The 25686-nt window shown below is 40.9% G+C and overlaps 3 protein-coding genes across 7 annotated transcripts in view; 2 read left to right on the forward strand and 1 right to left on the reverse strand.

Annotated features, from left to right (window-relative positions):
- The window catches only part of LOC127422499 (uncharacterized), a 46429-nt gene extending 45634 nt beyond the window's left edge, over positions 1-795 (reverse strand). Inside the window, exon 1 of one of the 2 annotated variants that reach the window (XM_051666069.1) lies at positions 7-794. In XM_051666069.1, the coding sequence (XP_051522029.1) occupies positions 7-504 (498 nt within the window). In that variant the 5' untranslated portion in view covers positions 505-794. Of the gene's footprint in view, positions 1-6 lie in introns of both variants that reach the window. The other variant, XM_051666068.1, reaches the window with a different exon arrangement.
- LOC127422504 (zinc finger protein 226-like) lies at positions 160-19411 on the forward strand. Of its 4 annotated transcripts, XR_007894185.1 has the most exons (5): positions 160-298; positions 4838-6140; positions 8949-9406; positions 15587-15662; positions 17132-19411. XR_007894185.1 is itself a non-coding variant. In XM_051666084.1 (3 exons), the coding sequence occupies exons 2-3, from the start codon at positions 5742-5744 to the stop codon at positions 9312-9314; spliced, it is 765 nt and encodes a 254-aa protein (XP_051522044.1). In that variant the 5' UTR covers positions 160-298; positions 4838-5741; the 3' UTR covers positions 9315-10236. The 4 variants fall into 4 exon arrangements, 3 of the variants coding, with proteins under 3 accessions (XP_051522044.1, XP_051522042.1, XP_051522043.1); XM_051666084.1 differs by lacking the exons at positions 15587-15662; positions 17132-19411 and having other exon boundaries at positions 8949-10236; XM_051666082.1 differs by lacking the exons at positions 160-298; positions 4838-6140; positions 8949-9406 and adding an exon at positions 13663-14445 and having other exon boundaries at positions 17132-19410.
- On the forward strand, positions 1056-2711 carry LOC127422508 (uncharacterized). Its single transcript, XM_051666095.1, has 2 exons — positions 1056-1557; positions 1642-2711. The coding sequence occupies exons 1-2, from the start codon at positions 1507-1509 to the stop codon at positions 2206-2208; spliced, it is 618 nt and encodes a 205-aa protein (XP_051522055.1). The 5' UTR covers positions 1056-1506; the 3' UTR covers positions 2209-2711.
- Positions 19412-25686: the final 6275 nt, after the last annotated feature.

A 25686-nucleotide genomic window follows, 5' to 3' on the forward strand; every position in this document is an offset into this window, starting at 1 on the left:
ACATACCTCAGTTCGCTGTGAAAACGGCATAGGCACAGCTGATGATTTCAGATATCGTCGGATTTTCCCCTCGTCTGGTCTGAAATCGGCAGGGGAAAAATGCTCACTACACACCCTCAATATTTTGAGTGACTCAGTGGGTGTATTGATATTCCGGTGACAAGCGAGCAGCCACAGCTTCAGTCGTTCAGGATCATTGATAGGGAATCTGTGAAAAGTTAGTCTTTCCTCTTGCGATGATGCCCGCGGACGTAATCTAACGATTTTCACTAGGTTGAGGCATCCAGGATAAGCACAAGTAAGCACCATTTTGGAAAACAAAAAAACAGATACTAATACAAAGCTATAGCAAAACCAATTCAGCTTCTGTACAGCATTCCTCCACCTATGTTGTAAACAATCCCGCATTTCACGCACGCGTCTTCTTCTTTTAGTTTTCTGGCGGGTTACAGACCATCGTAAAATGTGCATACCGCCACCTACTGTATTGGAGTGTAGCGGCATGGCTTAGTATCTTGTAAAAACTTAAAGCCCTGCCTACTTCCAACTGTTTATTTCCTATTTCTAGTAGTCCCCTGATATTCCAGTCGCTCCCATTTTTTCATATAACTTCCTTCAGTTCAGTTCTTTCTGCATATTTTTTTGTACATTAAATTAGCACATGCTCCACATTTTCTTTACATTTACATAGCTCACATTTGTCTGTTATCTGTTTTATTAATGAGAAATGGTGTATTATTTGCAGGGTTGGGGAGTAACGGAATACATGTGTCGGGATTACATATTTAAAATACAAAATATAAGTAACTGTATTCCACTACAGTTACACTTTAAATAATTGATATTTATAATACAGTTACATTCATAAAGTATTTTGATTACTGAAGAGATTTCTTTGCATTTTATTGTCATTTGTTTCATTTAATCCTTTCAGATGGAAAACATTTATACATATAAATGATGCGATCCAAAATGCATTTGAACAGAGGTGAAACACTTTTTTTATGATGTGTTACATTCATACGAGCAGACAGAGAAGTAAGTTTGAAGTAAGTTTGCAGCAGTAAAAATAGAAATGAACCTTGTGTAAATTGTTATGTGAACATTTAGCTTTGTGCTAAGCTAAAATGCTGTTTCTAGCCATTTTACGTTCGCCTGTTAGCAGGCACGATCATATCAAGAAAATCCACATTAAATCATAATTTTTCTTTCTCTAGTAAGACCTTTGATATAAGGGCAAAATCTGATGAGAATTTTCTGTATTGTTTTTCTGTAAAAATATCTTAAAATCCTTAAAACAAGATCAGCTTTCTTGGTTTAGAAGCTACACTGCAAAAAATATGTAGGCCTATTTCAGAGAATGTATTTTTAATTTAAGTGTATTTTGTCTTACTGTACTGGCAGATTTTCTTTCACTTGTTATTAACTTGTTGTGATGAGGAGTGGGGCGTGGCTGGGCCGTGATGGTGCATGCCTGGCGCTGAGTGACTAATCAGTGGGAGAGAGATGGGGGGGGGCGGAGACGCCAGTTTGAGAGAGAGAGAGACGCACGAAGCTGTGTGTTAGCTTCTTTGTTTGTTTTGTAGTTTATTTTATGTTTGAGTTTCAGTTTGTTATTAAAGTTTTATGTTATCTGTTCAGCTGGTTCCTGCCTCCTCTTTGCCCATCTTAAGAACCATGTTACATTGGTGCCGAAGCCCGGGAGGGAGGAGGGATGCGCTGTCAGAGAGCTCTCGCCACTGTTGGACGTCGCGACGCAGAGGAGATATGGTGCGGTGGAACTGGAGCGGTTCGCCGGGAGACAGAGGAGCCGTTGACGGCCACCAGGAGGCAGAGGATCTGCTGATGTCTGCCGGGAGCCAGAGGAGCCTGCTGCCGTCCGCCAGGAGGCAAAGTTCAGTGTCATTGCCCGGTGTCGCGGAGGACCGCTACCCTGCTGGCCGAGGACCAGGCGACAGCGTGTCCGGGGACCGGCGAGCCACTTTCTCTCTCTCTCTCTCTTGTTCTGTCTCTCCCACTCACTTTTTCTCTCTTCCCTCTCCCTCCCCTCGTCTCTCTCAGTTTCCCAAGAGGCGGGGAAGGACGGCCGAAAGGGCAGCACCTCCCCTCCAGGAAAGGAGGTGGGGAGTAAGTCAGGCCGGAGGTCTCCCTGGCCTGAATCTGGTGGTGGAGGAGTGTGACGAGGAGTGGGGCGTGGCCGGGCCGTGATGACGCACGCCTGGCGCTAAGTTGACTAATCAGCGGGAGAGAGATAAGGGGGGGCCGGAGACGCCAGTTCGAGAGAGAGAGGGAGAGAGACGCATGAAGCTGTGTGTGTGCGTCTTTGTTTGTTTTGCAGTTTATGTTATGTTTGAGTTCAGTTTGTTATTAAAGTTTTATGTTGACTGTTCAGCTGGTTCCCGCCTCCTCCTTGCCCATCTTAAGAACCTTGTTACACTTGTTTATAGTCAAAACAAAAATCTGCCAGTGCTGAAGAAGTAATCAAATGTATTCAGATTACATTACTGACCATAACTAATCTAACGGAATATGTTACAAATGACATTTTACAGGATGTAATCTGTAGTGGAACACAAGTAACCCTCCCAACCCTGATTATTTAATCGTGTATGTCCTAACTGTAGTCTAGTGAATATTATATCCCCTCTTCTGTTTCTACATCTGAAGAGTTTAGCTTTGATTTTTGAATTTTGTAATATTCTCGACCTTTTTATTTTATCTGTATCCCAACTCTTGCCATTTTTATCTATATTGCATTTAATTAGAGATTTCCCTTCATTTTTTCAAAGAGGAATCTGTATTTTGTCATTAACTGTAAAAGCTGATTCATTTCCTTTTAATCATGCGGATATCTAGAAGAATTTAACATCTATTCCAAGTTTTTACATTTAAACTCAGTTTTTCACAATTCCTGTCATTTAATCGTAGAAAATATTCTCTGTCTTAGGTCAGTTAGGATCACTATTTTAAGAATGTGTAATGTCAGAATAATAGTAGAGAGAATTATTTATTTCAGCTTTTATTTCTTTCATCATATTCCCAGTGGGTCAGAAGTTTACATGCACTTTTTTAGTATTTGGTAGCATTGCCTTTAAATTGTTTAACTTGGGTCAAATGTTTTGGGTAGCCTTCCACAACCTTCTCACAATAAGTTGCTGGAATTTTGGCCCATTCCTCCAGACAGAACTGGTGTAACTGAGTCAGGTTTGAAGGCCTCCTTGCTCGCACACACTTTTTCTGTTCTGCCCACAAATTTTCTGTCAGATTGAGGTCAGGGCTTTGTGATGGCCACTCCAAAACCTTGACTTTGTTGTCCTCAAGTCATTTTGCCACAACTTTGGAGCTATGCTTGGGGTCATTGTCCATTTGGAAGACCCATTTGTGACCAAGCTTTAATTTCCTGGCTGATGTCTTGAGATGTTGCTTCAATATATCCACATAATTTTCCTTCTTCATGATGCCATCTATTTTGTGAAGTGCAGCAGTCCGTCCTGCAGCAAAGCACCCCCAAAACATGATGCTGCCGCCCCCATGCTTCACGGTTGGGATAGTGTTCTTCGGCTTGCAAGCCTCACCCTTTTTCCTCCAAACATAACGATGGTCATTATGGCCAAAAAGCCTTTCAGGTTATGTCAATATAGGACTCGTTTTACTGTGGATATAGATACTTGTCTACATGTTTCCTTTAGCATCTTCACAAGGTTCTTTGGTGGTGTTCTGGGATTGATTTGCACTTTTCACACCAAACTACGTTCACCTCTAGGAGACAGAATGAGTCTCCTTCCTGAGCAGTATGATGGCTGCGTGGTCCTATGGTGTTTATACTTGCATACTATTGTTTGTACAGATGAACGTGGTACCTTCAGGCATTTGAAAATTGCTCCCAAGGATGAACAAGACTTGTGGAAGTCCACAATTGTTTTTCTGAGGTCTTGGCTGATTTTGTTTTTTTTCCCATGATGTCAAGCAAAGAGGCACTGAGTTTGAAGGTAGGCCTTAAAATATATCCACAGGTACACCTCCAATTCAGTACACCTCCTATCAGAAGCTAACTGGCTAATTGTCTAAAGGCTTGACATCATTTTCTTGAATTTTCCAATCTGCTTAAAGGCACAGTTAACTTTGTGTATGTAAACTTCTGACCCACTAGAATTCTGATATAGTCAATTAAATGTGAAACAACCTGTCTGTAAACAATTGTTGGAAAAATTAATCGTCATGCTCAAAGTAGATGTCCTAAATGACTTGCCAAAACTATAGTTTGCAAATATGAAATCTGTGGAGTGGTTAAAAAATGAGTTTTAATGACTTCAACCTAAGTGTAAGTAAACATCTGACTTCAACTGTATCATGTGGATTAACTTCCTCCACCTATTGCAAACTCAGAGTTATTGCCACTAATTCAGCTGTGTACTGTATATCTCTACATTGCTAGTAATTATTTTATTAAATTCTGGGATACATTTTTTGAACCATCTGTGAATATTGTTAGTTGTAGTAGTGTCTTTTGATGTATTCTTGCACCAAATGACAGATATTGTCATTTCCATCCTCTTACCATTCTTTTTTCTTTTCTATTATTTCTAAATTTACCTTAGGTTAAGGGAATATCCAAGGAGGTATATAACTCATATTCTATATTATTCAATCCAAACTTCCACTCTCTTACCTAGATTCCATCCAAATCCTCTACTTACATATTTTTCATATTCCAAGCAGTCTTCAAGAACAGTGTGGCACGAGGCTGTGGTCGAGCATCCGTCGAGAGAGTGAGAGAGAGCGGTAAGGGTGCATACACCTGAGCCAAATTATGACTAACACCTGTCTCTAATTGTAGTGAGATTGGGGAGAGTGGCATAAAAGGACCATGCCAGCGCCAGATCGAGAGAGAGAGACTGGGTCAAGAACTTTACTGTGAAGCTGATGAGTTATTGTGAAGCTATAAACCAGAGAAGTGGTCAATTAAAAGTTCCCTACCTGTGTTTGAAGAATCCAGTTCCCGGTGTCCTTCCTTGTTACACTGGTGCCGAAACCCGGGATCTGATTTGAAGACTGTACGCTCCATGGAGTCCTTCCCGCTGACCGACATCATCAAGTCCCTTGCCGACCTACATCACACCCACCAACAGGCTCTGCTTGAACTCCACCAAAATCAGGAATGCCGCTTCTATGAGGTCCTTAGAGTTCAGGCAGAGGACCGGCAGGTCATTCGGAGCCTCCTCACCCAGGAGAAAGCCCCGGCAGTGACCTCGGACAACAGCAGCCCCCTGCCCCCGCTGTTGAAGATGGGGGCGGAAGACAACCCTGAAGCCTTCCTTGACATATTTGAGCAAACCGCTGAAATCTGGGGCTGGCCGCATGCTCAGTGGGTAGCCCGGCTTATCCCTCTGCTGTCAGGGGAAGCCCAGCTTGCAGCACAACATCTGCCGGCGGCCAATCTTCTGGTCTATGGCGATCTGAGGAAGACCATCCTGCAGCGGGTCGGCCGGAGCCCAGAGCAATTCCGTCAACTGTTCCGCTTGATGAAGTTGGAAGGAGCCGGTCACCCGTTTGCCTTTTCTCAGCGGCTCCGTGATGCCTGCCGGAACTGTCTGCGGGCGGGGGACCGCGACGTCGAGGGAGTGGTCGACTAAGTGGTGCTGGAACAGCTGATTCATCGGCTTCCTGAAGGGATGGCGGAGTGGGTCCAGTGCCATCGCCTGGCGTTGCTGGAGGAAGCGGTCTAGCTGGCGGAGGACCATATGGTGGTGTGCCCAAGCGTGGAGGAGCCCTCCCTCTCTCTCTCCCCTCCCCCTGTGTTTTCTCCCATCTCTTCCCACTCCCCTCTCCCCTCTCACTCTGTCCTCTCTCCAGGCCCTGTTCCTGCACTCCGGAGGCATGGAAACCCACCACCGAAGCCGGCTCCTTGCTTGCGCCGGTTTATCCCTTTCCTGGCAACTTCAGGGTCTACCCGCTCTCCCCCTCAGGCAGATGTACCCGCCCCCACAAGTGCGAGTGTAGCACCTGGACCTGCCTGCTGGTGTTGCAGGGATCCAGAACACTTCCGGGATCAGTGTCCTGTGATGGACCTGGGAACTGTAGTCCAGATCCCCGACGCACCACGGGCTGCCCCCGATCGGGCTGGAGGGTACAGGATACCGGTAAGAATCAAGGGGAGTACACACCAAGCCTTGGTGGACACAGGTTGTAACCAGACCACTATCTGCCAATGCTTGGTCCAACATGAGGCTTTGGGCACAGCTAAAATGGTGAGGGTGAAGTGTGTGCATGGGGATATTCACAACTACCCTGTGGTGACTCTTGTGATTAAATTTCAGGGAACTAAGCATAGAGTGGAGGCCGCGGTAAGTTCCCGCCTCACCCATCCGCTGATTTTGGGGACTAATTGGCCTGAATTTAGAAATTTATTAAAGGGAATATGCACGGATGCGCTTTTGTCCTGCACAAAAGTGATGAGATATGAAATGTCCGATGCTCTGGCAGGGGAGGCGGAGCCGGGGCCACCTTCATCAGCTCCACTTCGGGATGACGTGAGTGGGGGAGAGGCTGCAGCCCCTCCCATCCTCGGGGGATTTCCCAAAGAGGATGCTCCTTTGGAGCAGTCGCAAGACGAAACCCTCAAGCATGCCTTCGACCAAGTGAGAATGATCGATGGTCAACACCTCCAGCCGAATGTCGCACTTTCATATCCCTATTTCTCAATTATAAATGAGCGGTTGTATAGAGTGATGCAGGACGCTCAAACAAAGGAAGATACAACCCAGCTCTTAATACCGCGGAGCCGCTGGGAAATGGTGTTCCAGGCGGCTCATTATAATCCCATGGCGGGGCATCTAGAGGAAAGAAAAACAATGAACCGACTAATAGCCCTTTTCTATTGGCCGGGCATTGGTGGCGATGTTCTCAGGTGGTGTGCGGCTTGCCGTGAATGTCAGCTGGTGAATCCACCGGCCACCCCAAAAGCACCATTGCGCCCCCTTACACTGATCGAGGTCCCCTTCGAGAGAATTGGCATGGACCTCGTCGGGCCATAAGAGCAGTCAAAACGCGGACATCGCTTTGTATTGGTCCTAGTGGACTATGCAATGCGATATCCGGAAGTAGTGCCCCTGCGCAACATCAGCATGCAATGTTACGGAGGCACTCTTCAAAATAATCTCCCGGGTGGGGATTCTGAAAGAAATCCTCACTGATCAGGGCACAACCTTTATGTCACGGACACTACACGAGCTTTACGAATTATTGGGCATTAAGTCAATACACACCAGCGTTTACCATCCACAAACAGATGGCCTGGTGGAGTGATTTAATAAAACCCTTAAAAATATGATTTGCAAGTTCGTGCACAAGGATGCTAGAAATTGGGACAAGTGGCTCGATCCCCTGTTATTTGCAGTGCGAGAAGTCCCGCAAGTCTCCACTGGGTTTTCCCCATTCGAGCTGCTGTATGGGTGGTGCCCGCACGGTGTGCTTGATGTCATATGCAAAGCTTGGGAGGAGGGACCTTCAACCATTAAGAATGAAATACAATATGTTCTTGATCTTAGAGCAAAACTCCACACCTTGGGGCAACTAACAGGAGAATTTGTTCCAAGCTCAAGAACGACAGAGCCGACTGTATAACAGGGGAACTCGGCTACGGGAATTTGCACCAGGAGATAAGGTACTCGTATTACTCCCCACATCGAGCTCCAAATTACTTGCCAAGTGGCAAGGACCCTTTGAGGTCACATGACGAGTGGGGGATCTCAATTATGAGGTAAAGCGAACCGATAGAGTGGGTGCGCGTCAAATTTATCACCTCAACCTTCTGAAATTGTGGAGGGCCCCTGTGACGTTGGCTACGGTAGTTCCGGAGAGGGCGGAGCTCAGGCCGGAGGTAAACACAAAACACAATCACGTCACCCCGGTCACTTGCGGAGACCATCTCTCACCATACCAACTCGCAGAGGTTGCCAAACAACAACAAGAATTCACAGATGTGTTTTCCCTTCTACCGGGTTGCACGAACCTCATCCAGCACCACATCGCTACTGAGCCGGCGGTGGTGGTACGTTCCTGTCCCTACTGATGGCCCGAACATAAAAAAAAAATAATCCAGGAAGAACTGGATGCAATGCTCGATATGGTAGTAATAGAGGAATCCCACAGCAACTGGTCCAGCCCGGTTGTTCTGGTGCCTAAGAGCGGCGGGTCTGTACGGTTCTGTGTGGATTATAGAAAAGTCAACGCGGTGTCTAAATTTGATGCATATCCAATGCCTCATATTGATGAGTTGCTCGATCGGTTGGGCACTGCTCATTTTTACTCGACACTGGATTTGACAAAGGGTTATTGGCAGATCCCCTTGACACCAATTTCCCGTGAAAAAATGACTTTCTCCACTCCATTCGGATTACACCAATTTGTGACACTTCTGTTCGGTTTGTTTGGGGGCTTCGGCCACGTTTCAGCACCTCATGGACCGAATCCTCAGACTGCATTTGGCTTACGCCGCTTCCTATTTGGATGACTTCATCATTTATAGCAATGATTGGCAGCGGCATATGCAGCATCTAAGGGCGGTTCTGAGGGCAGTTCTGAGGTCGCTGCAATGGGCTGGGCTTACAGCATTGGATGGGTGGAGGTACGGTATCTGGGGTTCCACAGGGGCCACAGGCAAGTGCGTCCCCAAATTGACAAGACGGCGGCGATTGCGACCTGCCCAAGACCCAAGACCAAAAAGGGGGTGAGACAGTTCTTGGGGCTGGCTGGCTGGCTGTTATAGGAGATTTGTGCCTAACTATTCAGATGTCACCAGCCCGCTGACTGATCTCACTAAAAAGGGAGCTCCAGACCCGGTCCAGTGGACGGAGCATTGCCAACAGGCATTTATGCAGGTTAAAGCCGCACTTTGCGGGGGGCCGTTTTTACATGCACCTAATTTCTCTCTCCCTTTTGTATTGCAGATGGACGCTTCAGACAGGGGGCTGGTGGCCATACTCTCACAGGTGGTGGAGGGGGAGGAGCGCCCAGTGCTGTACATCAGCCGCAAGCTCTCCTTGAGGGAAACTAAGTACAGCACCGTAGAAAAGGAGTGTCTGGCCATCAAGTGGGCAGTCCTCACTCTCTGTTACTGCCTGCTGGGGCGGGCCTTCACTCTCTGCTCAGATCACGGCCCACTCCAATGGCTCCATCGCATGAAGAATACCAATGCGCGGATCACCCGGTGGTATCTGGCACTCCAGCCCTTTAAATTCAAGGTGGTCCACAGGCCGGGAACGCAGATGGCTGTCGTCGACTTCCTGTCCAGAAATGGGGGGGGGGAGTGGTAGGCAGTCCGGATGTCTCCCCAGCCTGAGTCGGGCGGTGGGGATATGTGGCAGCGGGGGCGTGGTCGAGCGTCCATCGAGAGAGAGAGAAAGCGGTAAGGGTGCATACACCTGAGCCAAATTATGACTAACACCTGTCTCTAATTGTAGTGAGATTGGGGAGAGCGGCATAAAAGGACCATGCCAGCGCCAGATCGAGAGAGAGAGACTGGGTCAAGAACTTTACTGTGAAGCTGATGAGTTATTGTGAAGCTGTAAACCAGAGAAGTGGTCAAATTTTTACAGTTTACAGTTGAGTTGGTGGCAATATATTTGGCTCTCCAGTGGGAAGAAGTAAGACTTGACAAAGTAGTCATTTGCACAGACTCTCTAACAGCCCTGAAAAGTCTGCAGTTTGCACATTCTGACTGTAGACAAGATATAATATATGAAATTTTACAACTCTTGTACACACTGCATAATCAAGGAAACATTATTATTTTTCTCTGGGTTCCTGCACATGTAGGAGTAGAAGGAATTGAGACTGTGGACAAACTGAAAAAACTCATTAAAATGTAATAATGTCGAACTAATAATTCACATGAGCAAATCGGAAGCCAAGGCACTTATTTGTAAAGCTACAAATAATATCTGGCAGAAATTTGGGATGAAGAAATAAAGGGGAGACACTTATATAAGATACAGGAAAATGTGGGTACAGGAGGAGGAACCGCAGCTTTATTAAGAAGAAGAGAAGAATCATTAATAACAAGAATATGCATAGTTCACACTGGATTTAATTAAAATTTGTACATAAATAAAAAAGCACCATAATGGATTATGCAGTCACTGTGATGATGTAGAGACAGTTGAACATGTTATTCTACATTGCACAGCCTACAACAATGAAAGACAAGTATTACACTCAAAATTGCAGGCAAAGGGAATCCAAGGCATGTCATTAAAAAGTCTTTTGGCAGAAAAACAAGTGATGTTAGATATGACAGATGATGTTTTGAGGTATATGAAAGCAACAGGATTATATTGGAGAATATACGTTTTTATATATGTATGTGTGTGTGTGTGTGTGTGTGTATATATATATATATATATATATATATACAGGTGCTGGTCATATAATTAGAATATCATCAAAAAGTTGATTTATTTCACTAATTCCATTCAAAAAGTGAAACTTGTATATTATATTCATTCATTACACACAGACTGATATATTTCAAATGTTTATTTCTTTTAATTTTGATGATTATAACTGACAACTAAGGAAAATCCCAAATTCAGTATCTCAGAAAATTAGAATATTGTGAAAAGGTTCAATATTGAAGACACCTGGTGCCACACTCTAATCAGCTAATTAACTCAAAACACCTGCAAAGGCATTTAAATGGTCTCTCAGTCTAGTTCTGTACGCTACACAATCATGGGGAAGACTGCTGACTTGACAGTTGTCCAAAAGACGACCATTGACATGTTGCACAAGGAGGGCAAGACACAAAAGGTCATTGCAAAAGAGTCTGGCTGTTCACAGAGCTCTGTGTCCAAGCACATTAATAGAGAGGTGAAGGGAAGGAAAAGATGTGGTAGAAAAAAGTGTACAAGCAATAGGGATAACCGTACCCTGGAGAGGATTGTGAAACAAAACCCATTCAAAAATGTGGGGGAGAACCACTACGCACAGACGTATGCAAGACATGGGTTTCAGCTGTCGCATTCCTTGTGTCAAGCCACTCTTGAACAACAGACAGCGTCTGAAGCGTCTCGCCTGGGCTAAAGACAAAAAGGACTGGACTGCTGCTGAGTGGTCCAAAGTTATGTTCCCTGATGAAAGTAAATTTTGCATTTCCTTTGGAAATCAGGGTCCCAGAGTCTGGAGGAAGAGAGGAGAGGCACACAATCCACGTTGCTTGAGGTCCAGTGTAAAGTTTCCACAGTCAGTGATGGTTTGGGGTGCCATGTCATCTGCTGGTGTTGGTTCACTGTGTTTTCTGAGGTCCAAGGTCAACGCAGCCGTATACCAGGAAGTTTTAGAGCATTTCATGCTTCCTGCTGCTGACCAACTTTATGGAGATGCAGATTTCATTTTCCAACAGGACTTGGCACCTGCACACAGTGCCAAAGCAACCAGTATCTGGTTTAAGGACCATGGTATCCCTGTTCTTAATTGGCCAGCAAACTCGCCTGACCTTAACCCCATAGAAAATCTATGGGGTATTGTGAAGAGGAAGATGTGATATGCCAGACCCAACAATGCAGAAGAGCTGAAGGCCACTATCAGAGCAACCTGGGCTCTCATAACACCTGAGCAGTGCCACAGACTGATCGACTCCATGCCACACCGCATTGCTGCAGTAATTCAGGCAAAAGGAGCCCCAACTAAGTATTGAGTGCTGTACATGCTCATACTTTTCAGTTGGCCAAGATTTCTAAAAATCCTTTCTTTGTATTGGTCTTAAGTAATATTCTAATTTTCTGAGATACTGAATTTGGGATTTTCCTTAGTTGTCAATTATAATCATCAAAATTAAAAGAAATAAACATTTGAAATATATCAGTCTGTGTGTAATGAATGAATATAATATACAAGTTTCACTTTTTGAATGGAATTAGTGAAATAAATCAACTTTTTGATGATATTCTAATTATATGACCAGCACCTGTGTATATATACAGGTGCATCTCAATAAATTAGAATGTCATGGAAAAGTTCATTTATTTCAGTAATTCAACACAAATTGTGAAACTCGTGTATTAAATAAATTCAGTGCACACAGACTGAAGTAGTTTAAGTCTTTGGTTCTTTTAATTGTGATGATTTTGCTCACATTTAACAAAAACCCACCAATTCACCATCTCAAAATTAGAATACATCATAAGACCAATAAAAAAAAACATTTTTAGTGAATTGTTGGCCTTCTGGAAAGTATGTTCATTTACTGTATATGTACTCAATACTTGGTAGGGGCTCCTTTTGCTTTAATTACTGCCTCAATTCGGTGTGGCATGGAGGTGATCAGTTTGTGGCACTGCTGAGGTGGTATGGAAGCCCAGGTTTCTTTGACAGTGGCCTTCAGCTCATCTGCACTTTTTGGTCTCTTGTTTCTCATTTTCCTCTTGACAATACCCCATAGATTCTCTATGGGGTTCAGGTCTGGGGAGTTTGCTGGCCAGTCAAGCACACCAACACCATGGTCATTTAACCAACTTTTGGTGCTTTTGGCAGTGTGGGCAGGTGCCAAATCCTGCTGGAAAATGAAATCAGCATCTTTAAAAAGCTGGTCAGCAGAAGGAAGCATGAAGTGCTCCAAAATTTCTTGGTAATCGGGTGCAGTGACTTTGGTTTTCAAAAAACACAATGGACCAACACCAGCAGATGACATTGCACCCCAAATCATCACAGACTGTGGAAATTTAACACTGGACTTCAAGCAACTTGGGCTATGAGCTTCTCCACCCTTCCTCCAGACTCTAGGACCTTGGTTTCCAAATGAAATACAAAACTTGCTCTCATCTGAAAAGAGGACTTTGGACCACTGGGCATCAGTCCAGTTTTTCTTCTCCTTAGCCCAGGTAAGACGCCTCTGATGTTGTCTGTGGTTCAGGAGTGGCTTAACAAGAGGAATACGACAACTGTAGCCAAATTTCTTGACATGTCTGTGTGTGGTTGATGCCTTGACCCCAGCCTCAGTCCATTCCTTGTGAAGTTCACCCAAAATCTTGAATCGATTTTGCTTGACAATCCTCATAAGGCTGCGGTTCTCTCGGTTGGTTGTGCATCTTTTTCTTCCACACTTTTTCCTTCCACTCAACTTTCTGTTTACATGCTTGGATACAGCACTCTGTGAACAGCCAGCTTCTTTGGCAATGAATGTTTGTGGCTTACCCTCCTTGTGAAGGGTGTCAATGATTGTCTTCTGGACAACTGTCAGATCAGCAGTCTTCCCCATGATTGTGTAGCCTAGTGAACCAAAGTGAGAGACCATTTTGAAGGCTCAGGAAACCTTTGCAGGTGTTTTGAGTTGATTAGCTGATTGGCATGTCACCATATTCTAATTTTTTGAGATAGTGAATTGGTGGGTTTTTGTTAAATGTGAGCCAAAATCATCACAATTAAAAGAACCAAAGACTTAAACTACTTCAGTCTGTGTGCATTGAATTTATTTAATACACGAGTTTCACAATTTGAGTTGAATTACTGAAATAAATGAACTTTTCCACGACATTCTAATTTATTGAGATGCACCTGTATATAAGTAAGAGCTGTCCTTCCGCATAGCTGTTCCACACTCCAGTTCAGTTGGTGGCGGTAATGCGCCAAAAGCTGGTTTGCCAACCGACAATAAATAAGAGAAGAAGCGATCCTTTCTTATTTTCCCGGAAATACATCTGTTCTAACAACTTGATCATTACACGATCGAAAACATTGTCCTAATAACATTTAACTGCTAAAATTTGTACGACAATAAAAGATTAACAAACAAACTTAAAATAAAATTTAGAAATGGCTCTGTTTAGTCACTACTTATTGAGCAACAGCCCATGAATTTTTAAAAGTCTGAAGCATAGTAATTTTAGCAGCTGTCGGAATTATAATAATAAATAGTATAAGCCTTATATAATGTTGATCTGTTTCAACAGATAACTATTTTTTATTTAAATACTTTTATTTTGAAACCCGCTTTGAAAACAAGAGGAAGGACCGCTCTGCGCAACTTTTCTGATAAGAATCTGATGTAAAATTACAACAGCATGTTTTGGCTTCATTTTAACAGCAGTTGTTTTTCACGATCTCTGATGCATACGTAACCACTGATGCTTATTTAAATGTTCTGTTTGCACCTATTCAAACAGTTTATACAAGTGCTAGAACTGCCAATGCTTGATGCGTCGTTGTCGTGAATCTTGTTGAATTATTATATTGTACCAGCCGCCCAACACAAATTAAGTTAGTTTGCTGCACATCTCTTAACTATCAGTGGTCACTATGTTTAGGTATCAGTCTTTTCAGAGTCAACCGACTCTTGTCATCTTATTACTGGCTGACACGCGTAACCAGCCTCAGGCCTTTACCACAAGCAACTTTGTAGGTGAATCTTCTCATCTCACCATGAAACCAAATGACTCTCAAATTCCGCTGGTAAGAATGCATGATTGCAAGTTTGCATCCTCATTCATCAGTGCATTCTTATAAGAAAATAGACGCATGTGTTTATAGAAGCTTATGTTTTCTGTGCTCCTTGATATAAAGTAATCATATGAATTAAGTACCTACCAAATGTATTTCCACTAACATGGCAGCAAATAAAAAGTGTATAGAGGAGGGTGACATTTGAACGAGATCTCAACATTAGAGAGTGAAGTGTAGCCTTTATTTTTGTGTATTAGTTTCAAGGCTTTAAAGGGATAGTTCACCCCAAAATAAAAATTCTCCCATCATTTACTCACCCTCACGCCATCCCAAGTGTGCATTAATTTCTCTCTTCTGCTGAACACAAACTAAGATTTTTAGAATAATATTTCAGCTCTTTAGGTCCATACAATGGAAGTGAATGGGTAACAAAAATGTGAAGCTCCAGAAAGCATATAAAGGCATCATAAAAGTAATCCATAAGACTCCAGTGTATAATGGATCCATGTCTTCAGAATTAATATGATAGGTGTGAGAAACAGGTCAATATCTACATGTTTTTTTTTTATTTTTTCGTTTTTTTTATTTATTTTTTTTACTATCAATTCTCCTCCCTGCCCAGTAGGTGGTGATATGCACGAAGAAGGCGAATCACCAAAAACAAAAGATGAAGAATGTGAAAGTGGATATTTATAGTAAAATAGGACTTAAATATTGATCTCTTTCTCACCCACACCTCATATTGCTTCTGAATATGTAGATTTAACCACTGTAGTCATATGGATTACTTCTATGCTGCCTTTATGAGCTTCAAGATTTTGGTACCCAATCACTTGAAATTGTGTGGACCTACAGAGCTGAAATATTCTTCTGTTCAGCATAAGAAAGGAAGTCATACACGTCTTGGATGGCATGAGAGCGAGTAAATGATGAGAGAATTTTCAATTTTGAGTGAATTCTCACTTTAAGGTCAAATTAAAGAGCCATCTGTATACTGTAGCCCTGCAGATTTTCTTGAATGTAATTACTCCAATAGAAAGCAAGCATGGGAACTGAAGTAAACATAATGTTACTTGATAAATACCTATGTTTGTTTAGTCAGTGCTTGCACTTGAAACATTTACATTTACATGTGATGTGAATTTTATAGCCTGTACAGGAGAGTAATGCAAGCCTTTTGGTGGAGGACAGAGCAGAAGAAGCCATCCAGACAATATTCTGTGATGGTAAGATTCATTGTGTGGTCGCCCTCCCATTCACAGTCATTTACTGTCTCTAAATGTATAACATCTACATGAGCTGTTGGTAGTACATTGTTAGACTATATTTTGCGATGACTGCTTTAACATTTTATGCTTTCCTTAGGAAATGTATTCCTTTCTAAACTGAGGAATTTTCATCTTTATTGACACATACACTGGCGGCCAACAGTTTGGAGTAATGTACAGATTTTGCTGTTTTGGAAGAAAATTGGTACTTTAATTCACCAAAGTGTCATTCAACTGATCACAAAGTATAGTCAGGACATTACTGATGTAAAAAAACAGCACCATCACTATTTAAAAAAAAAAAAAAAAAATCTTTTTGATCAAATCTAGACAGGCCCCATTTCCAGCAGCCATCACTCCAACACCTTATCCTTGAGTAATCATGTTAAATTGCTAATTTGGAACTAGAAAATCACTTTATATCAAACACAGTTGAAAGCTATTTGGTTCATTAAATGAAGCTTAACATTGTCTTTGTGTTTGTTTTTGAGTTGCCACAGTACGCAATAGACTGACATGTCTTAAGGACAATATTAGGTCAAAAATGGCAAAAAAGAAACAGCTTTCTCTAGAAACTCATCAGTCAATCATTGTTTTGAGGAATGAAGGCTATACAATGCTTGACATTGCCAAAAAACTGAAGATTTCATACAAAGGTGTACACTACAGTCTTCAAAGACAAAGGACAACTGGCTCTAACAAGGACAGGAAGAGATGTGGAAGGCCAGATGTACAACTAAACAAGAGGATAAGTACATCAGAGTCTCTAGTTTGAGAAATAGACGCCTCACATGTCCTCAGCTGACAGCTTCATTGAATTCTACCCGCTCAACACCAGTTTCATGTACAACAGTAAAGAGAAGACTCAGGGGTGCAGGCCTTATGGGAAGAATTGCAAAGAAAAAGCCACTTTTGAAACAGAAAAGCAAAAAGAAATGGTTAGAGTGGGCAAAGAAATACAGACATTGGACAACAGATAATTGGAAAAGAGTGTTATGGATCTTAACCCCATTGAGCTTTTGTGGGATCAGCTAGACTGTAAGGTGCGTGAGAAGTGCCCTACAAGACAGCCACATCAATGGCAAGTGCTACAGGAAGCGTGGGGTGAAATGTCACTTGAGTATCTAGACAAACTGACAGCTAGAATGCCAAGGATCTGCAAAGCTGTCATTGCTGCACGTGGATGATTTTTTTGATGAGAACTCTTTGAAGTAGTTTAAGAAGTTCTGAATTTTTATTTTATTTTTTATTATAATAGTAATTTGTCACATTATTAATGTCCTGACTATACATTGTGATCAGTTTGGTGAATAAAAGTACTAATTTATTTTCATAAGAGCAAAATCTGTACATTATTCCAAACTTTTGGCCACCAGTGTATGTATAATATAATGTAAAACAAATTGTGATATGCCTTATTTTGTCAGATAATGATGAGAGGGGCTGGTCTGAAAATCAGGAAGGCTTGTTGCAGACATCAACTGATCAACCTGAAATGCCACGAGAGAAAGAGTCCTTTGAATGTGAGCAGTGTGGAAAGGTCTTTCCAAAGATGCATGGTCTTGCACACCACAAGCATGTACATTCAAGCATAAAGCGACACAGTTGTGAAAAGTGCGGGAAGAAGTTCAAACAGTTCAGAGCGCTAGAGACTCATCTCCGTACACATATGCCGAAGAATGAGAAGAAGAAATTCCCCTGTAGTACCTGTGGAAAAAGCTTTAAACATCTTACATTACATCAACTGGTTCATGCTGAAGTCAGGCCTTTTACTTGTGATATATGTGGACAAGGATTTACAGTCAAAGGAAATTTAAACAAGCACCAAAGGGTGCATACGGGCGAAAAGCCATATGAATGTGAGACGTGTGGAAAATGTTTCGCCGAAATGGGGACCCTAAACATGCACAAGAAATTTCATTCAAGTGACAGGCCGATAAAATGCAGCTACTGCAATAAGAGTTTCAAGAGCCGCAATCATTTGCAACGGCACCTCCCTGTGCACACAGGTGAGAGGCGACATGCATGTCAATTCTGTGGAAAAAAATTTGCACAACACGAGGCTATGAGACGCCACATACTCATTCACACCGGTGAAAAGCCGTACATCTGTGAGGTGTGTGGTGTTCGATTCAGACAGAGAAGCAATTTGAAAATTCATTTGCGGATGCATGGAAATGCGCAGTTTACGTGTGAAGTGTGTGGAAAAACATTCCAGCATGATTTTTTGCTACAGGATCACATTCTAACACACAATCAGACTGGAAATTCATCAGATAAGAAAGTTGCTTATGGCTGTGATGTGTGTGGGAAGTTTCTGAGCTCTGCCTATGGGTTGAAAATTCATCTGCAACTTCATTCATATAACTGCAAACCTTTTCCTTGCAAGTTATGCGAGAGGAGGTACAACAGCGCATATAGCCTTCGGATACATGAGCAGCTTCATACAGGAGAGAAACCTTTCAAATGTGAGATATGTGGAAAGGGCTTTGTACGCAAGGGGTCCTATAAAACCCATGTGTTTAGCCATTCAGGAGAAAGACCTCACAAATGCATAGTGTGTGGGAAAACATTTAAATGGTCCACCTCTCTGAAAATCCATAAACTTATTCATACTGATAAAAAACCTCACAAGTGTGAGACATGTGGAAAGTCCTTTCAGTTATCTGGAAACTTAAAGCGACACATGTGTGTTCACTCTGCGGAGGAGCCATTCAGCTGTGAGGTCTGTGGGGAAAGGTTTGTAAAACTCAGTAATATGAAGGAACATATGCAAATCCACACTGGGGTGAAGCCCTACACTTGTCAGACATGTGGGAAGACTTATGCATATCTTCGACACTACAATGATCACAAATGTAAACCTGCATGAAAAAAAAAATATTTGAAGCATAGTAGGAAATTGAATTGCATTACCCCTTTCTTATTGCTGTTTTATCTTAACATTTCTAGTTAGTCCTAAAGCTTTAAACAGTTAAATCGATGTGGCCAAAATCATATGAGTAATTTGTATTGTAATGAATGATCTGTTAAAAAGAGCTACACTCACTGAGCACTTTATAAGGAACACCTGTACAGCTACTTATTCATGCAATTATCTAATCAGCCAATCGTGTTGCAGCAGTGCAGTGCTTCAGTTTATGTTCACATCAACCATCAGTATGGGGAAAAAATGTGATCTCAGTCATTTAGACCTTGGCATGATTGTTGGTGCCAGATGGGCTGGTTTGAGCATTTCTGTAACTGCTGATCTCCTGGGATTTTCACACACAACAGTCTCTAGAGGTTACTTAGAATGGTGCCAAAAACAAAAAACATCCAGTGAGTGGCAGTTCTGCGGACGGAAATACCTTATTGATGAGAAAGGTCAATGGAGAACGACCAGACTGGTTCGAGCTGACAGAAAGGCTACGGTAACTCGGATAACCACTCTGTACAGTTGTAGTGAGCAGAATAGCATCTCAGAATGCACAACATTTCAAACCTTGGGGCCTATTAGTGTTCCTTTTAAAGTGCTCAGTGAGTGTATATTGTGCTATTATCTGTCATAAGCACTTCTTGTAATTAGGAATGCTGTCTGAGGGAATAAAACCTTCATGGCACTTTTTAATGACCTTTCGTTTGCAAACTGTAATCAGTAGTCAGACTGGACTCTGCATCCTTTGATAGACTTAATACCCAATAAAAAAATATATATTTTCTAAATTGTTTCTTATCCTTCCTGGAAGTGTATCTGTCTGAGCAACTGACCAATGTATTATCAAATCCATGGTATAAATCAAATTGACCTAAAAAGTCAATAGAAGATTCACACAATTTAGCATTTAACGTCACAAAATGACACATCAAATTATTTAGATATATTAGAGAGGGCTCATTATTTATTTATAGTCTTTTGAATTGCTAACCATTGTATTTGTAAAGTTCAGAGCATAGATACTGGTATTTTAATGGAAACTATAGTAATTTTTAAACAGTATAAGCCCTATGTTTTATTTGGTGACCAGAACAAAAATGATTCAAACAGTGAACCTCTGGCAGTCAGATGCTTTTATTTTGAAAATATCATGAAAGAGGAAGTACTTCTTTAAGAGCTAGTTTTGTTATCCAAGGGATTTTCCAAGTTCAGCGAATTTATGTTTTGACAGCTGTTTAACCTAAATTTACTGGAAACTTTCTTATTTTTTAAACAGTATATGCCCCTTGTTTTTTATTTTTTATTTTTAATAATTATCAAAATTATTTATACAGCGAATCTCGGGCAGTCAGATACCTTGATTTTGAAATTGTATAAATGAGTAAAAATACTTCCTGCATAACTTGTATCGTTATCCGTTGGATTTTCAGCGTTTTAGCTTTAATTTTACTGGAAACTATAAAATAGTTTGTTTAAACAGTATAAGCCCAATGTTTTTAACCATTACTACAATTATTTATACGGCTAACCGCGGGCATTCAGTTACTTTTATTTAGAAAGTTTCATAAACAAAAGAGGAAGTACTTGCTGTAAAGTGAACTTTTGTTTTAGCGTTTGCAAACCCGACATAAAATTACAGAAGCTTGCTTTGGCTTGTAAGAGACAGTTGTCATCGACGACTTGTAATGCAGCCACATATGCTTATTAAGATGTTAATCAATGCTTAAGATGTTCCAAATCGCATCTATTCAAACGAGATTAGGATTGCCTGCCTTTGAGCAAGTTCATATCTTCTGTCTTGTGAAGCTGTCTGAAACATCATTTTGAACCAACTATAACACACAAGTTCTGTTAGTTTGTTGTACATCTCCTAACTTGGGACACTATGTCCATGTATGAGCTTTTTCAGAGTCAAACGACTCTCGTCATCTCATTACTGGCGAAACAGGAAGTCTAAAAAGCTTTTATATGCAACTCTGTTGCATCCTATACTTATCATCTCACCATGAAACCAATCGACACTCAAACTCAGCTGGTAAGAAGGTCTTTTAACAAAGGACTTTAACTTGCATTGTACTTGACTTGTTATTAAATTATACCAATAATTATCCCCTTGTATTTGTTATTTTTTGTCTGCACGGGTAGGGAATTATGTAATGTGATAAAAGCTAAAATGGTTACACACCTAAAAATGAATTCTCATCATTTACTCATCCTCATGCCATCCCAGATGTGTATGTCTTTCTTTCTTCTGCTAAGAAGATTTTTAGAAGAATATCTCAGCTCTGCAGTTCCGTACAGTGGAAGTAAATGGTGGCCAGAACTTTGAAGCTCCAAAAAACACACAACAGCAGCATAAAAGTAATCCATAAGACTCCGGTGCTTAAATCAATATCTTCAGAAGTGACATGATAGGTGTGGGTGAGAAACAGATCAATATTTAAGTGTTTTTTACTATCAATCTCCACTTTCACTTTAACATTCTTCTTCTTTTGTTTTTGGCAATTCACATACTTTGTGCATATCGCCACCTACTGTGCAGGGAGGAGAATTTGTTGTAAAAAAGGACTTAAATATTGATCTGTTTCTCACCCACACCTATCATGTCACTTCTGAAGATATGGATTTAACCACTGGAGTCTTATGGATTACTTTTATGCTGCCTTTATGTGCTTTTTGGAGCATCAAGATTTTGGGACCCATTCCCTTCAATTGTATGGACCTACAAAGCTGAAATATTCTTCTAAAAATATTCATTTATGTTCAGCAGAAGAATGTCATGCACATCTGGGATGGTATGAGGGTGAGTAAATGATGAAAGAATTTTAATTTTTGGGTGAACTATCCCTTTAAATGCTTACTGCATGTTTGTAGTCACTGTTTAATAGCGGAAGAGGAGCACTGAGGCAAGGCTCTCAGGAGCGCGCATAAACGTCACATCCTTTGGATTTTCCCGGCAAAAGCGACCCGCTCCCTTCGCATGAAAATTAGTCTACAGGCTTTAATAGGCAACCTAGGAAGTCCGGGAAGGGCTTTAATTTTTCGTTCACACATTGACAAAAAAAGGTTTGTTGAATATTACATGAAACTTGTTACATAAGGATGTTACCTGAAGCTTTACTGCAGTAACCATTTGAGCTGTTTCTGGGATCGGGCTCTCCTAATAGTGCCTATAGAATTTCTTCACACCCCTTTGGAATAGTCACTTTATATTTTACTTACAGACTGAAATCAAAACCCATAAACAAATAAAAATAAAACAAATCCAGCTTTATTTGCAAAATTTGCCTTAACATTCCAGTAATGAAAAAAAGGCAACCGTTCCAAAACTTTTTAAAGGATGAAAAACTTGAATAACAGGGTTTGAAAAGTAATCATACACCTGGATTTAATACTTCGTTGAGCTACCTTTTGCTTTAATGACAGCCATCAGTCTGTTTGGATATGTCTCTACTAGCATCGCGCATCTAGATTGGGGAATATTTGCCCATTGTTCGAGTTCAGTCAAATTGCATGGTGAGCGGCAGTGAAATGCTCTCCAAGTCCATCCAAAAGTTTTCGATTGGATTGTAGGTCAGGGATCTGACTTGGCCACTCAGGTACTTTGACCTTCCTATCCTTAAACCACTGGCTTTTTTGGCGGTGTGTTTAGGGCCATTGTACTTGAAGCAAAGGAACAATTTGTAAATAAAGCTGGACATTTTATTTTTTTTTATGGGATTTGATTTCAAGCTGTAAGATAAAAAAAAAAAAAACGGACTATTCCAAAAGGGGTATGATGATTTTCTATAGCCACTGTATTTATTAAATCTTTATTTTATGTCAGATGCAACACCAGCAGGCAGTACTTTAATCAATAAACTGTTTTTTTTGTTTTTTTTTAACTTTAAAGTTGGCAAAAATATCTAAATTCTTAGTGGAGGTGCACCAGGCACTCAAGATTTGCACTCAGTGCGAAAATTTGCTTTAGTTTTGGTGTTTGACAAAGATATAAGTAAAGGAGAAGCTTTGAGGAAATAAAATATTCGCAAACACATTCCTGTCTGGACTGAATTAGGGGATGTTTTTCCGTCCATCTGCTCTTTCAATTGTTTTCCTGTGTAGACGTGCTAGATGGACATCTTTTGCGTTTGCGCCCTGTCTCACTGTTTTTGTCATTTTTAGACGTCGAGTTATAAAGAACTTCATTTACACTTGTGTGAACTTCAACTGCTGAAAACACGTCTCAAGACACTTGTCCTTGGTGCAGCGTTTAGCTCCTTTTTTTTTTTTTTTTTTTTTTTTAAAACAAGTACACGTCCGGCAGTGTTGGGTGTAAACTGATTACAAAGTAATTAAGTAATGTAATCTAATTACTTGTAAAAAAAAATAAATAAATTAAAATAAAATTGTGTAACACTACATTTAAAAAATTTGTAATCAGATTAAATTTACTTGCGGTCAATAAAATGAAATATTTTTAAGTACATTACTTTGGTTGCACATTTCTCAAATAATATTATTTATGTAGAATACATTTTAAACATGAATTATTTTAATATGTACATCTGTTTGTATTTCTGTGACAGCTGTAGGCCCATAACAAGAACATTTAAAGCATTATTTTGAATTCATTGAGTGGAAAAACAAAACTTTTCTATGGAAAGTAACTTTAAAGTAATGTGATTAGTAATGTGATTAATTTATCGATGATGTAATTAGTTAATTATCTTATTAAAATTTGTGATGGGTAATTTGTAATGGATTACTTTTTTTTTTTTTATGTAACTTATCCAACACTGGCGTTCTGTGTGAACGGCCCCTTAGATTTCTCAGTGGATGCCCGAGCTAGCAGAAGAAACAGTAGGTCATTTGCTTCATAATTTTTTACAGAGTTTGTGCGAGGAAAAACTCCAATGTCTTTGATTCGGACGGGATTGAAATCACAAATTATGTCTGTAAAATGCATTCGCCTAACCTTCTTAGGGAAAACTAGTCCAGTCCAAAGCTAGGTATTTGCTATGTGTACTAATACTGATTGTTTTTTTGCTTCATTTTGTTAGCTTTTGATGACAGGAGCTGGTCTGAAGATCAGGAGGTTATGATGCGGACATCGACAGAGCAACCTGAAATTGCACAAGAGGAAGAGTCTTTTGAATGTGAGCAGTGTTGAAAGGCCTTTCCAAAGATGCTGTCGCTTCTGCATCACAAACGTGTCCATTCAATCGTCAGGCCGCACAGTTGTGAAAAGTGTGGGAAAAAATTAACGCTGTTAAGAGCACTAGAAAATCATTTCCGCAAACATTCGCAGAACATCGAGAAGAAGAAATTTCCCTGCAGTAAATGTGGAAAGAGCTTTCGAGATCTTGCAGAGCACGAACTGGTTCATGCGGAAGTCAAACCATTTACTTGTGATATATGTGGACAAGGATTTACAGTCAAAAGAAGTTTATACATGCACCAAAGTGTGCATACAGGTGAAAAGCCATACAAATGTGTTACTTGCGGAAAATGTTTCTCTCTCATAGGCACCCTGAACTACCACAAGAGAATTCATTCAAATGACCGGCCAATAAAATGAGGCCACTGCAACGAGCTTCAAGTACCACAAACTTTTGAAACATCACCTCCATGTGCACACAGGAGAGAAGCCACACACGTATGAAATCAGTGGCAAAAGTTTTGCGCTTTCCGGTACTCTCAAACGCCACATTCTCACTCACACCGGTGATAAGCCATACGTCTGTGAAGTGTGTGGTAGAAGATTCAATCAGAAAAGTATTCTCAACGGCCATATGCGAGTGCATGGAGAGAAGCGAGTTATGAGTGAAGTGTGTGGGAAAACGTTTCAGTATAATTATGTCCTGAGGAATCACATTCTAACACACAATCTGATTGGAAATTCAGGAGATAAGAGCAATGCTCAGCGCTGTGATGTGTGAGGGAAGTTTCTGAGCTCTGCCTATGCATTGAAAACTCATATGCAGCTACATTCAGATAACAGCAAACCCTTTTCTTGCAAGTTGTGTGAGAAGAGGTACAGCAGTGTGCATTCCCTTCAGATGCATGAGCAGTTTCATACAGGAGAGAAACCTTTCAAGTGTGAGCTCTGTGGGGAGGCCTTTTCTCTGAGGGCTTCTTATAAAACCCATATATTTTGCCATTCTGGAGAAAGACCTCACAAATGCATATTATGTGAGAAAGGATTCAAGTTGTCAAGCTCTCTGAAAATGCATTTTCGCACTCATACTGGTGAAAAACCTCAAGTGTGAAACATGCGGAAGGCCTTTCATCTATCTGCGAATCTGAAAAGACACAAGCTTGTGCTCACTTGGGAAAAGCCATTTACCTGTGGTTTTTGTTTCAAGAGTTTCACACAGCCAAACAATTTAAAGGCACACATGCTGGCAAAAAGCCATACACGTGCACCAAGTGTTGGAAAAGTTTTGCCTATCAAAGAAATGACAAAAATCACAAATGTGCACCTGTTTTAGAGAATCTTCAGACCACTGAATTCCAAGAAGACCTTAAGGCTGCAATATCATCCTAACATATGTATATATTTTTAAATGTTTGATGACTTCGGGATAATGTTGCATCCATTTTCTTTTCTATGATTTGAAATCAGCAAGAGTTAGCGGGGGGGGGGTGCGGTAATAAAGTGTCAAATAAATATATATTACAACATTTAAATGGAGTAAAGCCTGCCTAAAATTCTCTGGTTTTCATGTATGATTGCAAAACACTTTTTTTCTTGCGGAAGTAACTAAAATTCTGGACTGTATATTAATTTATGCATTTAAAATAAATTGGATGTTTTCCTTGTATTTTTCTAGGATTGGTCTGTTTAATTATGTCTAAAAAGCCTTTCATGTTGTGGAATGTTACATGCAATGTCTTGTGTGTTTTGGTTTTCCCTACATTGTGGGGAACATGGAAATCTTCATGGAAAAGTTTGTGTTAGGGTATAAGGTTTATGGGTTAGGGGTACAGTTAGGGGAGAGAAAAAGCCATATAATTTATCCTAAAGGAATAGATAACTTAAAAATTAACATTTATTCACCCTTGTGTTGTTCTTAACCTGTA

Source organism: Myxocyprinus asiaticus, chromosome 31 (genome assembly GCF_019703515.2).
Source record: "Myxocyprinus asiaticus isolate MX2 ecotype Aquarium Trade chromosome 31, UBuf_Myxa_2, whole genome shotgun sequence".
In the NCBI taxonomy this organism is placed as follows: domain Eukaryota; kingdom Metazoa; phylum Chordata; class Actinopteri; order Cypriniformes; family Catostomidae; genus Myxocyprinus; species Myxocyprinus asiaticus.